Source organism: Mangifera indica, chromosome 4, assembly GCF_011075055.1.
Source record: "Mangifera indica cultivar Alphonso chromosome 4, CATAS_Mindica_2.1, whole genome shotgun sequence".
Taxonomy (NCBI): Eukaryota; Viridiplantae; Streptophyta; class Magnoliopsida; order Sapindales; family Anacardiaceae; genus Mangifera; species Mangifera indica.
Genome location: NC_058140.1, coordinates 13,806,117 through 13,821,860, shown reverse-complemented (window position 1 = coordinate 13,821,860; position 15,744 = coordinate 13,806,117). Strand labels below are relative to the sequence as shown.

The window sequence follows — 15,744 nt, the reverse complement described above, 5'->3', positions numbered from 1 at the left end:
ACAAGGGAATGAAGCAAAAGAATTATGGCAAGCACAAAGTTAAAATGAGAACTTCCATTGTCTAAATCAAATATTATCTTCACATCTTCTCATATGATATAACAATAAAGCCACAAAATCAATGAAAGGGCGCTATTGAATAACTCACCCAAAAAAAAAAAAAAGAAAGTTAAAATGGTTTCCCAGAGGTTTTCTTCCCAAAGATTACTTCCCAAACTGATGACGAAAAAGGAGCTTTTTTGTCCAAGTATTCCTTATTAACAAGAAATCCCTTCTGTCTCAACGTTGCAATAGCACTCTGAGCTTTTTCAACACCTTTCTCCCCACAAAACCCCTCAACCAATCCAACAAAAGTAGTAACATTCGGAGAATGACCAGCTTCTAACGTTTCAATACAATAATCACTAGCACCTTCGAACTTGTTAGCATTACATAAACCTTGAATTAACACACCATAACTGAAGGCATTAGGAGAGATGCCATTGGTCTGCAATTTCCTAAAGATCCTCTTGGCATCATCTAATTTATGAGCCTTGCAAAAGCCATCAACAACGGCAGGGTAAATAACAACTTCAGGAATGGTGCTTTTTTCCTGCATCGAACCAAACAGTTTCATAGCTTCCTGGTCAAGACCGTCTTTGCAGAGTCCATCAAGCATAGCAATAGCATTTGGAATAAGACCCGTCTCTTTCATTTTCTTGAAGATCTCGTCCGCGTCTTGTGGAGGCTCAATCTTGTGTTGTGTTGCTGTTGGTGTATGATTTTGTGAGGGCTTTTCTGCCTTCTTCTCAACAGAAAATTTGAATTTTTCCAGGAAATTCTCGTTTGATTGAACATCATCAGCAATCTTGGATGGTTGAGGACGAGCTCTGCCAGTGTTATTTAAGTGAGTTTGAGAGTGTTGAGGTTGATCAATTTGATGACAAAATTGTCTACCTCCCCTTAAAGGCCTATTGGGCATTGGCTCTGAAGGTTCTGATAGTTGTTGCCGTATCTACCATCCTCTTCACCATTATTAACATTGAAATCTCTCAAGGAAGAAAAACGGCGTAGTATCGCTGTTGAAGTAGGCTCACAGTCACAGAGCTCCGACTTGGGTAAAAACTCAATAAAAACCCGAGCTTGAGATAATGCCTTCATCGTCTGAACTGTTTTCCCTCCAACAATGAATTCATGGGTTTTGGGCCCGGAGAGAGGATGTTGGGGTTTTGGCTAATTATAGGAAGGGCAAATAAGTCATTTCAGGTGGATGCCACAAGGGCAAATGAGGTCAGATATTAAAACAGAGTTAGAGATGTAACTTAAGATAAGGCGTTCTGGTTTTGGCTTTCGTTTTACATTCTCTTCGCTCCTCAGTTCGGACTACACGATAGAACGAGAGGAAGCAATTAAGTTCAAAATTCAATGCGCAACTAGAAGTCATTTTAAAACTTCAGGTAAAGCACTTTTTGCTGTTTTCTTTTTCTGAATTTTTGTTTATCACTATTACATGTCTGCGCTTTCTAAGTTTCGAATGTTGCTTCTGTGCTTTTGTCCTGGCCTTGTATTTGATTTTCTGCTTCAAATCTTCTCTTCTTTCTAGTAATTGCTATAAAGTGTGTGTTTTCCCCAACAAAATCTACCAAAATTTGTTTTTTTGTCATCCTTCTATGCTAGTTACTTTGGAGGTAGAAAAGGAACTGGATTAACAAAGTTTCATTGCAAATTGAGCATTAATCCATACCTTTTTATGATGATTTATGGAGTACAACAGTTTATTGCTTGACGGAGTTGGTATTTTTTTAGTCAAATATTGAAATATTTGCTCCAAATGGTATGCACATTTATCAACTTGTAAATTTATCTTTTAAGTTTTAACAAGAAAAGAAAAAATAACAGAGAACTTGTGGTGTAGATTCAGTTTGATGTGAATTTCTCTCAGGAGATATGGAGATGAGCACCAGTCAAAATGGTAGTAGCATCTTGTGGTTCTTCAGGGATAAGGGTTTTGATGATAAAACCATCAATTATGTGTTCAAAAGGTGCAAGCGTCTGCAGGGTGTTGAAAGAGAAAGAGCCTCTGAGAACTGGGCTTACTTGAAAAGCATTGGTATTCAAGAGAGAAAACTCCCTCACATTATTACTAAGTGCCCTAAAATCCTTACTCTAGGTCTCAATGAAAAGCTTGCACCCATGGTTGAGTGCCTCACTACACTAGGAACAAAACCCCATGAAGTTGCTTCCGCCATAACCAGATTTCCTCATATACTCTCCCATAGTGTGGAAGAGAAGCTCTGTCCACTCTTGGCGTTCTTTCAGGCTCTGGGAGTCCCTGAAAAGCAACTTGGAAGGATGATACTGCTCAATCCGAGGCTTATCAGCTACAGCATTGAATCTAAGCTCAAGGAAACTGTGGACTTTCTAGCTAGTCTTGGCCTGGCCAAAGATGGAATGATTGGTAAAGTCCTTGTGAAACATCCATTTATGATGGGTTATAGTGTTGTTAATAGGCTTCGCCCTACTTCAGAGTTTTTGAAATCAGTAGGACTGAAGGAACTAGATCTTCAAATGGTAGCAGTAAAATTCCCTGAACTTCTGTGCAGAGATGTGAACAAGATTTTGAGACCAAACTTTAATTATTTAAAGAGATGTGGGTTTGAAGATGGACAGATAGCGGCTTTGGTTACTGCTTATCCCCCCATTCTTATCAAGAGCATCAAGAATTCTTTAGAACCTAGAATAAAGTTTTTGGTGGAGGTTATGGGACGACAAATTGATGAAGTTGCTGAGTGTCCAGACTTCTTTCGGCATGGCTTGAAGAAGAGTCTTGAGCTGCGACACAAGCTTTTGAAACAAAAGAATGTAGACTGTAGCTTGAGTGAAATGCTCAACTGTAATGCAAAGAAGTTCCAAATAAAGTTTGGTTTAATTGCTTAAGGTATTAAAGTCGCAACCTTTGTCTTTATTTTTTTGCAACCTCAAGCTTAATTTAACAAACCCTTCATTAGATATATTCCTCTGGGTTTTCAAAGATTTCAACTTGTATGTTTTTCTGTGTGGATTTATGAGCAATAAAGTTTTGTGACTCAGGGATCCATAGCAATCTACTTATTTGTTGGTAGTGTTCTACAGTAAATGCTAATATTTAATCTTTTGGTTATGGGTTTTTTCTTTTTTTTTTTGCTTTAATAAAAGAAAATTGTTGCACATTTAAGAGAGATGGTGATTTTTAGGTTTTCAACACTGTACATAAGGCCGCTTTTGGATATTTTTTAGCATCTAAGAATCTGAGAGCTTACTTGTTTAGTGCTATAATATGATCAGTTTCTATAGAAGAATCTATCATCTTCAATAGGAGTTTTGGCTTCATTTGTACCTCTGTGACTTTTTTACTTGTTGCAGTTGCATTATTTCTGTCCAGTGATTGTAAGTGTCCACAATTTCGCACACAATATCTGTTAGGACCCATGAATATACCCATAAGAAGGAGAAACAGTTGGCACAAGCACAGGGGAGCAACTTGGGAAGCATAAGTGTCATTCACATGAAAAGAAGGGCAGGACCACAGGGAGATAATGATGAACGTGGCATGATTTGAGAAGAGTTGGCAGTTATGAAGAGGAATAAAGATCGGAGAGGAGAAAAAAGAGGCAAGAAGGATATTAGAAGAAATGAGTGGAAGGAGAGTACTGGCCTATCAAATGCCAAGCATGGGACTGTTTTAATGTCATTCCTTGTTTACTGTTGCATTGTAGACACTGCTATCTGTTGAATGCCAAGCAAGCATGGAATTGTTTTAATACAAATCATATTATTTTCCTAATCCATTTTCACTGTTATCTGTCAATTTTTACTTGGTTGAGGTTTGGCTTTGCTGGGAATCACTTTGGGTGAGGATTGTGGGATTGCAGTTTAGCTGAGTACAGGTACCTATCAATATCTCAGCTTCCCAAATGAAGATCTTTATTTGCGCATGGCCAAAAAATTCTCCAGTTGACTTGGTCTACTTGGTACTTGCTATATCAATGAGGCCATTCATTTTGTACTTCACTGCTATTTTACTCAACTAAACTTTTTCTCCTATAGTTCCAATTCACTGAATGTCTAACTCAGTGGAAATCTTTTGCTTAAAGAAGTTAAACTTTTGTAGCTTCCTTGTGACCATTTCTTAGTTGTCTCAGATCCTCTGTGTCATATTATCAAGTTCTGAAAAATTTTGCGCTGCCCTGAGTCATACCTATAGTAAGCATGCAAATATAAAGTTTTCCTGCTCAATGTCTATTGTTAACAGACATTGTGGCTGTGGATTATGTTCAAAGAGGAAGAGGGTAGGATTTTTGTAATGTATTAGTAGGCCACTTTAATTGCTTGTTCTTGGTGAGACTTTTGGAAGAATTTTTTATTGTGTCTGTGGATTATGTACAAAGAGAGTAGGATTTTTGTCATTTATCAGTAGGCCACTTTAATAGCCTTTCTTGTTTAGACTTTTGGAAGAATTTCTGATTAGCAAATCTCGGAAACCTAATTTTTAAGGTCTAGTAAACCCGGAGAAGCATATTTGAAGAGGTTGTTTCATCTCTGAGAAATGAATACTTTCCACTGGGATTTAATCACGTGTTTGAAATTCCATTGTAGTAGGACTGAGATGAAAGATGGCTATTTTCAGTCGACCCGTTGGGATGGTTAGTTTCGAAAATATTTTATTATTAAAATTGAGATATTATCTTAAAGATAGATTATTTTAAGAATTATTAGATATAAATTATTATAATTTTTAAAAGAATTTAGTAAAAGTTTATTTAGTTAGAAATAATAAAAAAATATTAATATATTATTTTATTTAATTATTATGATATAATTATTTTAAAATAATTTTTATATTATTTATTATGTTAATTAAAAATGAAATTATTTTTATTTTAAAAAATTTAATAAATAAAAATATAATTATAATAAAATAAAGATTATAATGAAAATGGCTTACGGGTGAACTTTAGTTCTCCGCTGTGCTATTAGCTTATAAGATAAATTAGCCTAATAAACATTCAAGCGGTAAGTCTGATATTTCGCCTTAAGATTTTCGAAATTATATAGTGGTTGTAAATCAACTCGTGATCATGATGCCTTCCTGATTGTCAGTTTTTCAACATTCTTGAAAGAAACCATCAGAACAAACTAATTCCAGATGCATTCAAGCTCTCGACTATCTGTCTCTTTTGGAGTAATTTGGTACTGAGGTGACTCTGTATTATCCCTCTGTAATTTGGTCAATTAAATCAACCGGAAGATGGCAAAGGGTATTTCGTCTGTTTTAAATAAAGTTTCCATTAGTTCTTAATTTCGTGTATAGTTTTTGTTTCCCTGCTCTGGCATAATAGCCAATGATACACCGTCTAAAAGGGGATGTAAACCAACTATTAAAAAATAGATGCATTAGAATAATTCCTGCAATTCATCAGCAAATAACAGAAGAACTCTTATGTATTAGCAAATAATACAAGCATAATTCTAGCGAAAGCATGCTGCTCAGTCGGAGAAGCTTGAAAGATTTAAACTGGGAGATGGGGTGTAACCTTCTGTGATGTTCATACACCAGTCATCATAATAGAATCTTTAGAAGACAATGAGAAGCCTGTAAGTACACTACTTACGGTGGCAGAAGTATCCATAGAAGGCCATGTGAAGAAGGGCCTGAATGGAGGTACATCAGGGACTGGCAAAGTTCCAGTTATGATCTGCAATATATCCTCTGATTTAGGTCTTTCACTGGCTATGGGATGTGAACATGCCAATCCCAGAAGTAAAGCCCTCCTGGCTTCATCTTCTACAAAATCATTGTTGAGCTGCTCATCAACAGCATCCAGAATGCGCCCTTCGCGATGCAACATCCAGACCCAATCGACTAAGGTATGAGAAACTTCTTGGTCAGGGATCACGACCCCCGGAGATCTTCCACAAACCACCTCAAGCACCACTGCTCCAAAGCCAAACACATCAGATTCTGTGGTGGCCTTCCATGTATGGAAACATTCCGGAGCCACATAACCCCTGGTGCCTGGAACTCCGTCTAATCCCACATCAGCATAGGAGTTTCTCTCATTCTCAATGGCTCGGGCAAGACCAAAATCACCCAGTCGAGCATTGTACTCTCCATCAAGCAAGATGTTGCTCGCCTTCAGGTCACGATGCACCACCTTTTGGTCGTACTCATTGTGCAGGTAATATAATGCTGATGCAACCCCTGCTAGTATTTTGTATCTATGATTCCAGTTCAGTGTTGTCTGCTCAGAATTATTATATAAATATTTCTCCACACTTCCATTTGGCATGTAATCATATACTAATAGAAGCTTCCCTTTCTCATGGCACCATCCTGGGTAGAATTCAAAGTTGGAGAAATAGTTAGCACTTAGCATACATGAACTTCCAAACTTACCTTCTCCCAATGATAAGCTTTCTGCGGTCAGTAAACATACAAAACCAAAAAGGTTTGATCTTTGAAAATTCCCCCTATCAATATTTTATTAGCATTCAACTTTTGAACTTTGACTCTATCCCTCCCTACCGGATAAGATCAAACACTTTGAAGGTCTTGAAAAATATGTCGGTCGATGTTTTTTATTCAAGTTTCTTCTATGTTGGGCATGCCTTATTTGAATGAAAAAGAAAACATTTAACTAAACAAGCTTGCATGTAAATAAATACAGAGTAGAAGAAAGTAATAAGAAAATGACAAGGAAAATTACCAACTAAGCGGACTAGATGTTTGTGACGAAGACGGTGGATGATGGCAAGCTCTGCTAAAAAATCACCCTTGCCTTGGATGTTGTCTTTGGAAAATTTTTTGACTGCAACTTCAATATGAGTTTTATCATGATCCTTCTCATGAAGGATGCCTTTGAAAACAATTCCAAATCCACCTTCTCCAAGCTTCATACTCTCATGGAAGTTGTTAGTGGCCTTCTTCAATTCCTTGTACTTAAATTCCCTTGGCATCCCAGGCAACCATTTCAATCTTCCCAACTCATGGGACTCTTCAACTTTTGTTTTTCTTCTCCTCTTCATGTAAACCCCTATGCATATTAAGAAAATTATCGCCACTGGGACGCCAACTGCAGCAGTAATTATCAGCCATTTCCAATCTTTTATCTTGGGCACAACATCTATCTTCAATGTCCATGCTCGAATACAGTTCAACTGAAAATATGGATCGCCTGTTGAAGCAGAAAAACCAAAGTAGGACTCTGATTTCAAATAATCCTGCAGGTTGATGCTCTCGTTGAGAAGCGCTTCAGAGGGTTTCTCAGGATAGAAGTCTTCTTCACCTTGTAATACCACCATGTACACTTGCATCAATTTTGATGCTCCATCATATTCAACCCAGACTTTGTAGCTGGGTGTACTATTAGGAGACAGTGTGATGTTATGTTCATCAAGAGGAACAGTCTTTTTCGATTTGACAGAGTTGATGTTGAGGCCAATATGATTGCCATCCGGGTCGAATTCCTGTTTCCTAGTATCAAATTCAATGGCCACAAAATGGTTTTCACTGCTGCCATCTGTAGAACCATTTGTGAGGCCAAGCCACTGGCCATAACTTGATCCCGGTAAGCTGCAATTTGGGGCTATGAGAAAGGCAAGGCCGTCACCAGGCTCCCACTCAGGTTTCCGATAGAGATTAATGACAAAACTTGAGCTGAAGGAAGCCAGAATTTCACCTCCATCATCACCATTGTGGATCCTGAAAGGTGTATGATACATGATGCGACCTGAGTTGTTGAAGAACTTAACATAAGTCGAATCACTGATGGAATCATATGTTAATTGAAGAGCTTTGTTTTCGATATTAGTCTGATTCCCTTCACGAGTGAAGAAATCTGAATCCGTATTACCATCAAAGGTAGAAAAATTGAATTGTTCAATGGATGCTGCTGCAGCTTCTGTGCTGCAAATGAAAAGTACTAAAACTTGCAGCAAGATGAAAATTTCACTTGACTTGCGTGTGCCCATGTACACATACATGCTAAAAGAAGAAGATGAGAAAAGCTGAGAAAGAGAGATAACCGGTGCCTGTGCTTCTCTCTGTATTCACATTTATATTTTTGAGCTGGCCGCCAATAATTTTTTATTTCTCTTTAGGAAATTGCGCTTCAGTTTCTTCAATGGAGTGCTATGTTTCCCCACTGACTTTTCGACCCTCTACAAATTCCACATGGGTTCATTAAAGTAATCTTATTTTATACTTTTATAAATTCATCCTTCCTCCAAGTTCTATGCAGGGGCAGTTGAATTTTTCCTAACCGGAAATGTTGAAGAAATCTGAGAGTAAGGTCAAGAGAGCAGCACGCCCCAAAGAAAATCAAAGTAGAATTGGAATTGGAATTACATTTCTGTAAGAAACTTTCTGCAGAAGATACACTATCATAGCCTGCCTGTGATTGCACACTACCAATCTTGTACCCTCAGACTAGAAACGAAGGAGAGCCTTTAATCATAATTAAAAATTTTTAGATTGGATATGTTCAAGAAATAAATCTTACATGTATACGTTTTCTTTGTACATAATTAAGTATATAATCGATATATTATTATATAATTAGATATTATTTAATTATTAATTAAAAATTATCTAATTACATAATAATATGTATATTTAATTATATATATACATAATTTTATTGATATATATTATATAAAGGTTACTTAAAATGAAAGATAAATAAAATTAAGTTTTAAATAGTTACCGTGTTTAGTATTCAAAATTTAAGTTTTAAAATTATTTATAATTAAAAAAGTATTACTTTATAAGCCAAAAGACTTATTCCCATTTAAGGTATAGTAAATTCTCAAACTTCTATCCTCTAACTTTCAAAAACTCAACACCCATACATGATTTGGAAAACTAACACCTACTCTCTAAAATTAAGTTAAGATTAAAGATAAAATTATCATTTAATAACCATATTTAAAGTTTACGTCATTTTAACCTCTTAATTTAAAAAACTAATAATTTATCTTAAAATTAAGTTTTAAAAAATAACATTTTCAGCCTACCTAGGATTTCCAATTTTGTTGGCAAATCTTTATTGGCACTGTTGTCCTATCTTTAATGGCTTACCTCCTGAATGATCAATCAATACAAACCTTAATAGAGGAAAAAGTAAAATTTTTTAAACTTAAATTTGAAAAAATTTAAGAAGGAAAAAAGTAGAAATTTTATTTTTTAATATTAAATATTAAATAATAATTATATCTTTTAAATTAATAAATTTTATTAATTTTAATAATTAATAAATTAGTATTTAAATTTTTAAAATTTAATTTAAAAAATACACTGAATCTTGCTAAGAACAAGTCTTTTGACCCTCTTTAAATAAACTAATAAAAATTCCTCATTTCAACAACCTTATGGAATATAATCATTTGGCCATTTTAAATTAACCAATAAAAATCCGTCAACCTTATGGAATATAGTCTTTGGGCTTTATAAAATAATAAAAAAAGAGAGCGTAAATACATGTACAGTAAGTATACTACTAATATAAATATTTAGAAGGAAGCTGTAACCCACGCGGCCGTCTCTGACCGAACTACTTAACACGGTCGGTGAGAATTATTGGAAGGGAAAAGTACCATTTTCCACCCAAATTTTGTCCAAAGAAAAATTTTAAATACCTATTTAAGTTTTAATTTGTTAAAATATATTTATAAATTTTTTAATAGAGTTAAAAAGGTTAATTTATCATTTTATCAGTAATATTAAAATAATTAAAATTATATCTCATTTTTTTCATTAATTTGAAAAATTAATATTTTTTTCTTAAATTAAGTTTTAAAAAATGTATTTTTTCTTCCTAAAATCCAACCATTTTTTATTTCTAAAATCCAACTATTTTTTCTACAAATAGTCGATCAACGACAGAGGAATAAGACTAATCACATCAATCGTTAGTGGATAAAGAAAAGAGTAAAGAAAAAAATCAAAGATTTAAAAAGAAAATTATTTTTTAAAGTTTAAATATGACAGTTAAATGTTAATTTTTAAAATTTTAAAAATAAAATATTATATTTTAAATAATATTATTAAATAACAGTTTTAATTTTATATTTAATAAAAAATTTAATAATAATTGAGATATCGGAAGTGTTTAAATTTTTTATTTTGACTTATTGTGTTAAAATTTGGGTGGGATAATGAAATCACTGGACCGCAGCATGAAAGACGATGAGGCTGTAGAATTCCAAGTCCAACTTACCATCACTTTGGTTTTCAAAGAGGAAGATGACAGAGAAGAAGTAGATACATGATTGATTGAGGCAAGTTGGCTGACTTTGATCAATGAAAGCAGCGTTGCTCTTTACCACATTTGAAAAAATAAAACCATGTTTATATATACATTCAGTGTTTCTAAAGTTGAGCGAATTATCTGATTCGGCCAATTAAATAATAAATCAATCTATAATTTAATTTAATTTTATAATTCAATTTAATTAATATATGAATATTAATTTATTGAAAATTTGATCCAACAAAATAAATCTATTAAATTAAAAAAATATTTAAAATAAACTATTTATAATTAGATTTTTCTTTATTTATATAATAAAGTCTCAATTATTTAATTAATATACTTGAAATTATATTTTATATTTAAAAAATATGATAAGTATTTATATTATTAAAAAAAGATAATAATTAAATTGATTGGTTGATTGATTAAATAGTGAACCAATAAAATGATAAATTAGATCACTGGTCCAGTTTAAAAAAGACAGTATATTATCAATAATTAAGCAAATCCTATAAAATAATACACGCTGGAACAAGAGTGGCTGTGAAAATTAACTAACTATTACTTGGACATGAACCCACCGATGACGGCGGCAATCAAAGCAGAAGGATCGCCAAGAATGGCAGAGACAATAATACTAACGGCGCCTGCAGCCATTTCACAACATTTCTTCACCTTTCCGCCTCTTCCTCCATGATGATTCTTCAACGTGCCTTTAAGAGTTGGAATCCTCGTCTGCATCTCCCTCACTTTATTCTTATCCACATTCAAATACATGGCCTGCCAACTCTCCACCAGCAGTTCCTTCACACACGCCACATGAAGACTGTAACTCTTACACTTCGACCTGTAAGACCAGCCGCCGCCTTTGCCGCCGCAGCGGTGGCACGAACTCGACAGCTTCAAACAGAGGTAAAGATTGTGCTCCCCGTCGTCGAGGACTTGAGGAAGATTAGCGCAACAAGGATGCATATCAAATCCGCATCTCTTGCAGTGGTAGACGAACCCTAAAACGTATTTTCCGCAGGCATCGCAGTACCTCATTTCTCTGCCCGGAGGTTGATAATAAAACTCGAACTCGCATTTTCTGTAGAATGGGTGAGTGAAGGTTTGATCTGCCACGGCGCAAGCGTTGTGCAAGTCGAACTCGCATTGCTTGCAAGTGTGTTTAAAGCCAATGCCGGCTTCCTTGCAGCCATCGCAGTTGAATGGGATCTCTGTGTACTCGAGTTTGAGTTTGTGTTGTGGGTGGATAGGGTGAAAGATTTCTCCGTCAATCTTCATGATTATCGATGATATCAAATGTTATTAACAAACTGTTGTATATATAAGGCTTGAGGGGTTTTCAACAGTGTTAATTCTCGGTACATACAGATGCCTTGCTTAAGTTTCACAATAAGAGAATAACTTGGGAATGTTGAGAAAATAATTAAGTTCGTGAATAGGGATTACTTCATCAACAATCAGGTTAGCAAGATCATAAAGAATGATCTTGACGTATCTTTATCATCATTTAGTTGAAGAGATGTTGTCGGAGTTTTGGCCAAAGAAGCTAACTATTCATAATAGCTTTAATAAAATTTTAATGGCGAACTCTTTCTTTATGGATGAGCATAGTACAAATTAACAAGAGAACATACAAAAGCTCCAAGGATTTGGCTGAACTCAATACAAAAGGAGTTCAACAAAATGATAAAGCAGTCGCCTGGATTTATTCTGCAGATTTGGTTTGTTACTTTAACAAGAAAAGCCGAAAGCGTCTCAACTACTAGGAAGAATTCCAGCCACTCATATTTCAGGTATTTGTTTCAGAGATTGTCAGTTCCTCGATATTGTTTAGTAATGGGGGTAATTTGTCTAGTTAAAGAAAGATGAAGGTGGTAAATGTGATTAATAATTAAACGATGAAGCCAGAAAAATAGAGTCGTAAAGATCCAGAATAAATATAGGAATGGTCAAATTGAGAATAGAAACTTCGTCAAGCCTGCCTCAGTGACTAGGTCCTTCGTTATATATTTTTCTCTTTTTCTTTTTCCTTTCTCTTTTACTGATTCGTTAATTGCTTTCTCTTTTGTCGTTAAGTTCAGTAGAAGGAACACATAAAAGAGAAAGATTGTCCCTTGCCGTCGTTCATGAACGTCAACGACACGGTTGGACTGTTGGTTAATTAATTAATATTAGTAATTAATTGCTATGATAATCAATGAAATTATGTATAGGTCAAAGCCCTCTTACGGATTATTTGGACACTAAATATGAGATTTTATATATAAAAAAAAATGAGTTTAAGGTTTTTTTATAATAATATATTAAGGTCAAAATTTTAATTTATCTAATTTAATGATTGTGAGATAAGTTACTGGACATAAGATTTGTTCTATTCAATATGATTGATATAAAATTTTATTTAATTTAGGTAAAATTTCTTAATGCTAAAAAAAAAAAAAAAAAAAGAGGAGAGCAAAATAGTCTTGGCCACGGGCCATTTGGCCCGTGAACCGAACCAAAACTACCCCGATCAAAACTAGAATCGAAACCGTCAAAACTGGAACCAATATAAACCGAAATCAAAACCGAATTTTAACGGTTCAGTTCCTGTTTTAATATTTTTGAACCGTAAAACTGTCAGTTCATAGCCGGTTCATGAACCAATAGTTCAAAAAATTCATAAACCGATTTTTTTATATTTTAAATTTAAAAAAATTTACATGAACTGGTAAATGCAAATGTTTTAAAACATTTGCAGGGAATGTTTAAAACATGGCTACTGTTTGGCCCTTTTTTTTAATTCTTTAATATAAAATTTTACTTATAAATATTATTCAATCTTTCAACTCTCTCATTTCTCATTCTCTCCATTTTTAATACTCTCTCAATCTTTCAATCAAATTATATCAAATTTAATTAAATTCTCTCTTTATTTTTATCAATTCTAATTTTAATTTCTATAATTTAATTATTATTATTTTTTCTATTATACAATTTTATAATTAATTATTTCTCTTGAGATTTGAAAGAATCAAAGTCTATGTAATTCTATTTACTATTTTTTGATAATGAATAAAATAAATTATATAATTAATTATGGAAGATAATAGAAAAAATAATAATAATAGATGATAAATAAAATTAATTATAAAATACACTAAATAAAACTATGTAGACTTTGATTCTTCCAAATCTCAAGAGGATATGTAAAAAACTTAATTGAAAAATTAAGTCTAAGCTTTTTTTTATTCTTAATTATTATAATTATTAATTTAAAAAATAAATCAGAGTCATGAATAAGAACTGACAGTTTAATGTCGATTTCGAACCGGGGTCATGAACCGGAACCATCAGTTCCAAACCGATTACGAACCGTCCTGTAACAGTTCTGATTCAGGGTTCTTATTTTTTTGAACCGTGAACCGGTAGTTTCGAACCGAAACCATTGATTCATGAACCGTGGTCAAGTCTAGAGCAAAACTTTGGACTTCTTTGTATGTATGCCATATTCTCAACATTCCAAATACATTATTAATAGGGCAAAAAACTTGTTTCCACCCAAGGTTAGGAGTAATCGTAAACTCAACTATCCAACTTTTCAAACTTTAGATAAGATGAAAATTATTAAATTTTCAAACTGAGAGGAAATTGTGATAAAATTTTATTTTAAAAATATTTTTAGTTAAATAATGATTTTTACCTTAATTTTAATTGAAAATTTTAATAGAATTTTATTTATAAACGAGATTTCAAATTTTAAAAAATTGAAGGGCGTGAATTTGGAATTACACCTCTCCTTGGGTGGGAACAAGTCCTTTGGCCTCATTAATATGATTGAGGAAATTTTTAGCTTAAATTGAGGCACTCAACCAAAAGACCTTTTTTGAAGAAATGCTCATTCATGTGTAGGCAATTAGGGAGGGAAAATCAGTCTTTACAAAAAATCTACAATATAATGAGGGTGATTTTTTTTTTTATAGGTACATAAAAACTTATAAATAAGTATAATTTAAGCATAAAATAAATATGTATTATCATATAATTAAGTATTATTTTATCATTAAATTAAAATTAACTAATTATATGATAACACATTATTATTAGTACGTATTATAAGTATAAATAGTTGTATTGATCTTTAAATTAATTGCAACTAATAGTTATTATAGATAATTATACACATATTATTTTATAATATGATATTGATAATATCATTGTGATACCATAGACTTTCTTAGTTGACTGAATTAACGATGAAACGATATATTCATGTAATTTTTTTATGTTGTACCTACCTTTTTCTTTCCTATTATCCTCTAAACCTTACACATCTCTCAGTCAAACCCAAACTTGTCTCCTACAAGTTCCTTGGATGGATGCTTTGATGGGCAGAGGACTCGATGCAAAGGGCTTCTAACCATGGCGACTTATGCGGAGAAGGAAAAAAATGCTACAATGGGACGAGATGAAGTCAAGTCAGGACTCAATACTACTAGAGCCAAAATGCAGGGAGAGTGGAGTTGAAAGCTTTAAGAATTAGAACTCAGATTTCAGAGACTCATTAATCTTCATCTTGAAATTTGAGGAGCCGTTAAGTTCAAAATTGTAAGAAAAAGGCCTAAGTGGAAATTTGTTTGGGCCTAGGCCATAGACACTAAGTCTGTCCAGATTTTTGGAATTTGTTTGGGCCTAGGCCTAAGTGGGAATTCAAAACTCAGATTTTTAGGATTTGTGCAAAGTTGCTGAAATGATAATCCAATGATACGTGCATTCTAAAGAATTTAAATTCATACAGGTAATGATAGGCTAAAGGATTTATCCCCACCCAGTTTGTTACATTTTTTAATCGGGCTCAGTTGAGTATTAAAAATTTAAATATTTATTTATATATTATTAAAATTAATAAAATTAGTTAATTTTATCTATTTTTTTATGTTTAAAAAATTAATAATTTTTTTAAAAATTAAATTTTAAAATATTATATATATATTTTTTATTTTTCTCCTTGCCCCTCTCTTTTTTAACACTATCTTCTCTCTCCTTCCTTTCTTTTGTTGCTATATTTGACTAGTTTTTTTTTTTCTCCTTCTTTTTTTAATACTATTTTCAAATAAAGACATTATTTAGAGATAATATCAAAAAAAAGAGAGAGCGGGAAGTTAATCAAAGATAACATAAAAAAAGGAAAAGAGAAAAAAAAAACCTCTAAAAAAAAATATAATATTTTAAAATTTAATTTTAAGATAAAATTATTAATTTTTTAATGTAAAGAAAAAATGATAATATTTTATTATTTTTAATATATTACTAATTAAATAATAAATTTACTTTTAAAATTTAATAAATTTTATTAATTTTAATTATTTATAAATAATTATTAAAATTTTTAATAATTAACTACAACAAATCTCCAGGGAGCCGTAATAATAAATTAATATTGTTTTGGTTAATATACAGAAGATCAAAACTACCGTCATATACAATA

At 32.8% G+C, this 15,744-nt stretch overlaps 4 protein-coding genes across 7 annotated transcripts; 1 reads left to right on the top strand and 3 right to left on the bottom strand.

Moving 5' to 3' along the window:
- Positions 1-39: 39 nt before the first annotated feature.
- Positions 40-1,148, bottom strand: LOC123214583 (pentatricopeptide repeat-containing protein At4g38150-like). Its single transcript, XM_044634444.1, has one exon. It carries the CDS (start codon positions 959-961, stop codon positions 170-172), a length of 792 nt encoding a protein of 263 aa, XP_044490379.1. The 5' UTR covers positions 962-1,148; the 3' UTR covers positions 40-169.
- Positions 1,149-1,290: 142 nt separating this feature from the next.
- On the top strand, positions 1,291-3,806 carry LOC123214581 (transcription termination factor MTERF6, chloroplastic/mitochondrial-like). Of its 4 annotated transcripts, none has more exons than XM_044634441.1 (3): positions 1,291-1,436; positions 1,922-2,917; positions 3,382-3,806. In XM_044634441.1, exon 2 carries the CDS (start codon positions 1,927-1,929, stop codon positions 2,914-2,916), a length of 990 nt encoding a protein of 329 aa, XP_044490376.1. In that variant the 5' UTR covers positions 1,291-1,436; positions 1,922-1,926; the 3' UTR covers position 2,917; positions 3,382-3,806. The 4 variants fall into 4 exon arrangements, with proteins under 4 accessions (XP_044490376.1, XP_044490378.1, XP_044490375.1 ...); XM_044634443.1 differs by having other exon boundaries at positions 1,895-2,917; positions 3,442-3,806; XM_044634440.1 differs by having other exon boundaries at positions 1,895-2,917.
- A 1,624-nt stretch (positions 3,807-5,430) lies between these two features.
- On the bottom strand, positions 5,431-8,318 carry LOC123213205 (probable L-type lectin-domain containing receptor kinase S.5). Its single transcript, XM_044632592.1, has 2 exons — positions 6,726-8,318; positions 5,431-6,352 (listed from the first exon to the last, which is right to left on the bottom strand). Exons 1-2 carry the CDS (start codon positions 7,999-8,001, stop codon positions 5,565-5,567), a joined length of 2,064 nt encoding a protein of 687 aa, XP_044488527.1. The 5' UTR covers positions 8,002-8,318; the 3' UTR covers positions 5,431-5,564.
- Positions 8,319-10,741: 2,423 nt separating this feature from the next.
- LOC123214819 lies at positions 10,742-11,776 on the bottom strand. The gene has a single exon (XM_044634814.1). The coding sequence runs from the start codon at positions 11,553-11,555 to the stop codon at positions 10,833-10,835; it is 723 nt and encodes a 240-aa protein (XP_044490749.1). The 5' UTR covers positions 11,556-11,776; the 3' UTR covers positions 10,742-10,832.
- Between the last annotated feature and the right edge of the window lie 3,968 nt (positions 11,777-15,744).

What these genes read in the sequence shown, in the direction of transcription:
- LOC123214581 (XM_044634441.1), top strand. Translation starts at nt 1,927, where the DNA reads ATGGAGATGAGCACCAGTCAAAATGGTAGTAGCATCTTGTGGTTCTTC.
- LOC123213205 (XM_044632592.1), bottom strand. Translation starts at nt 8,001, where the DNA reads ATGTATGTGTACATGGGCACACGCAAGTCAAGTGAAATTTTCATCTTG. An exon ending in ACATCTAGTCCGCTTAGTTG is followed by an intron (nt 6,353 to 6,725) that starts GTAATTTTCCTT and finishes AATTCTACCCAG; the next exon opens with GATGGTGCCATGAGAAAGGG.
- LOC123214583 (XM_044634444.1), bottom strand. Translation starts at nt 961, where the DNA reads ATGCCCAATAGGCCTTTAAGGGGAGGTAGACAATTTTGTCATCAAATT.
- LOC123214819 (XM_044634814.1), bottom strand. Translation starts at nt 11,555, where the DNA reads ATGAAGATTGACGGAGAAATCTTTCACCCTATCCACCCACAACACAAA.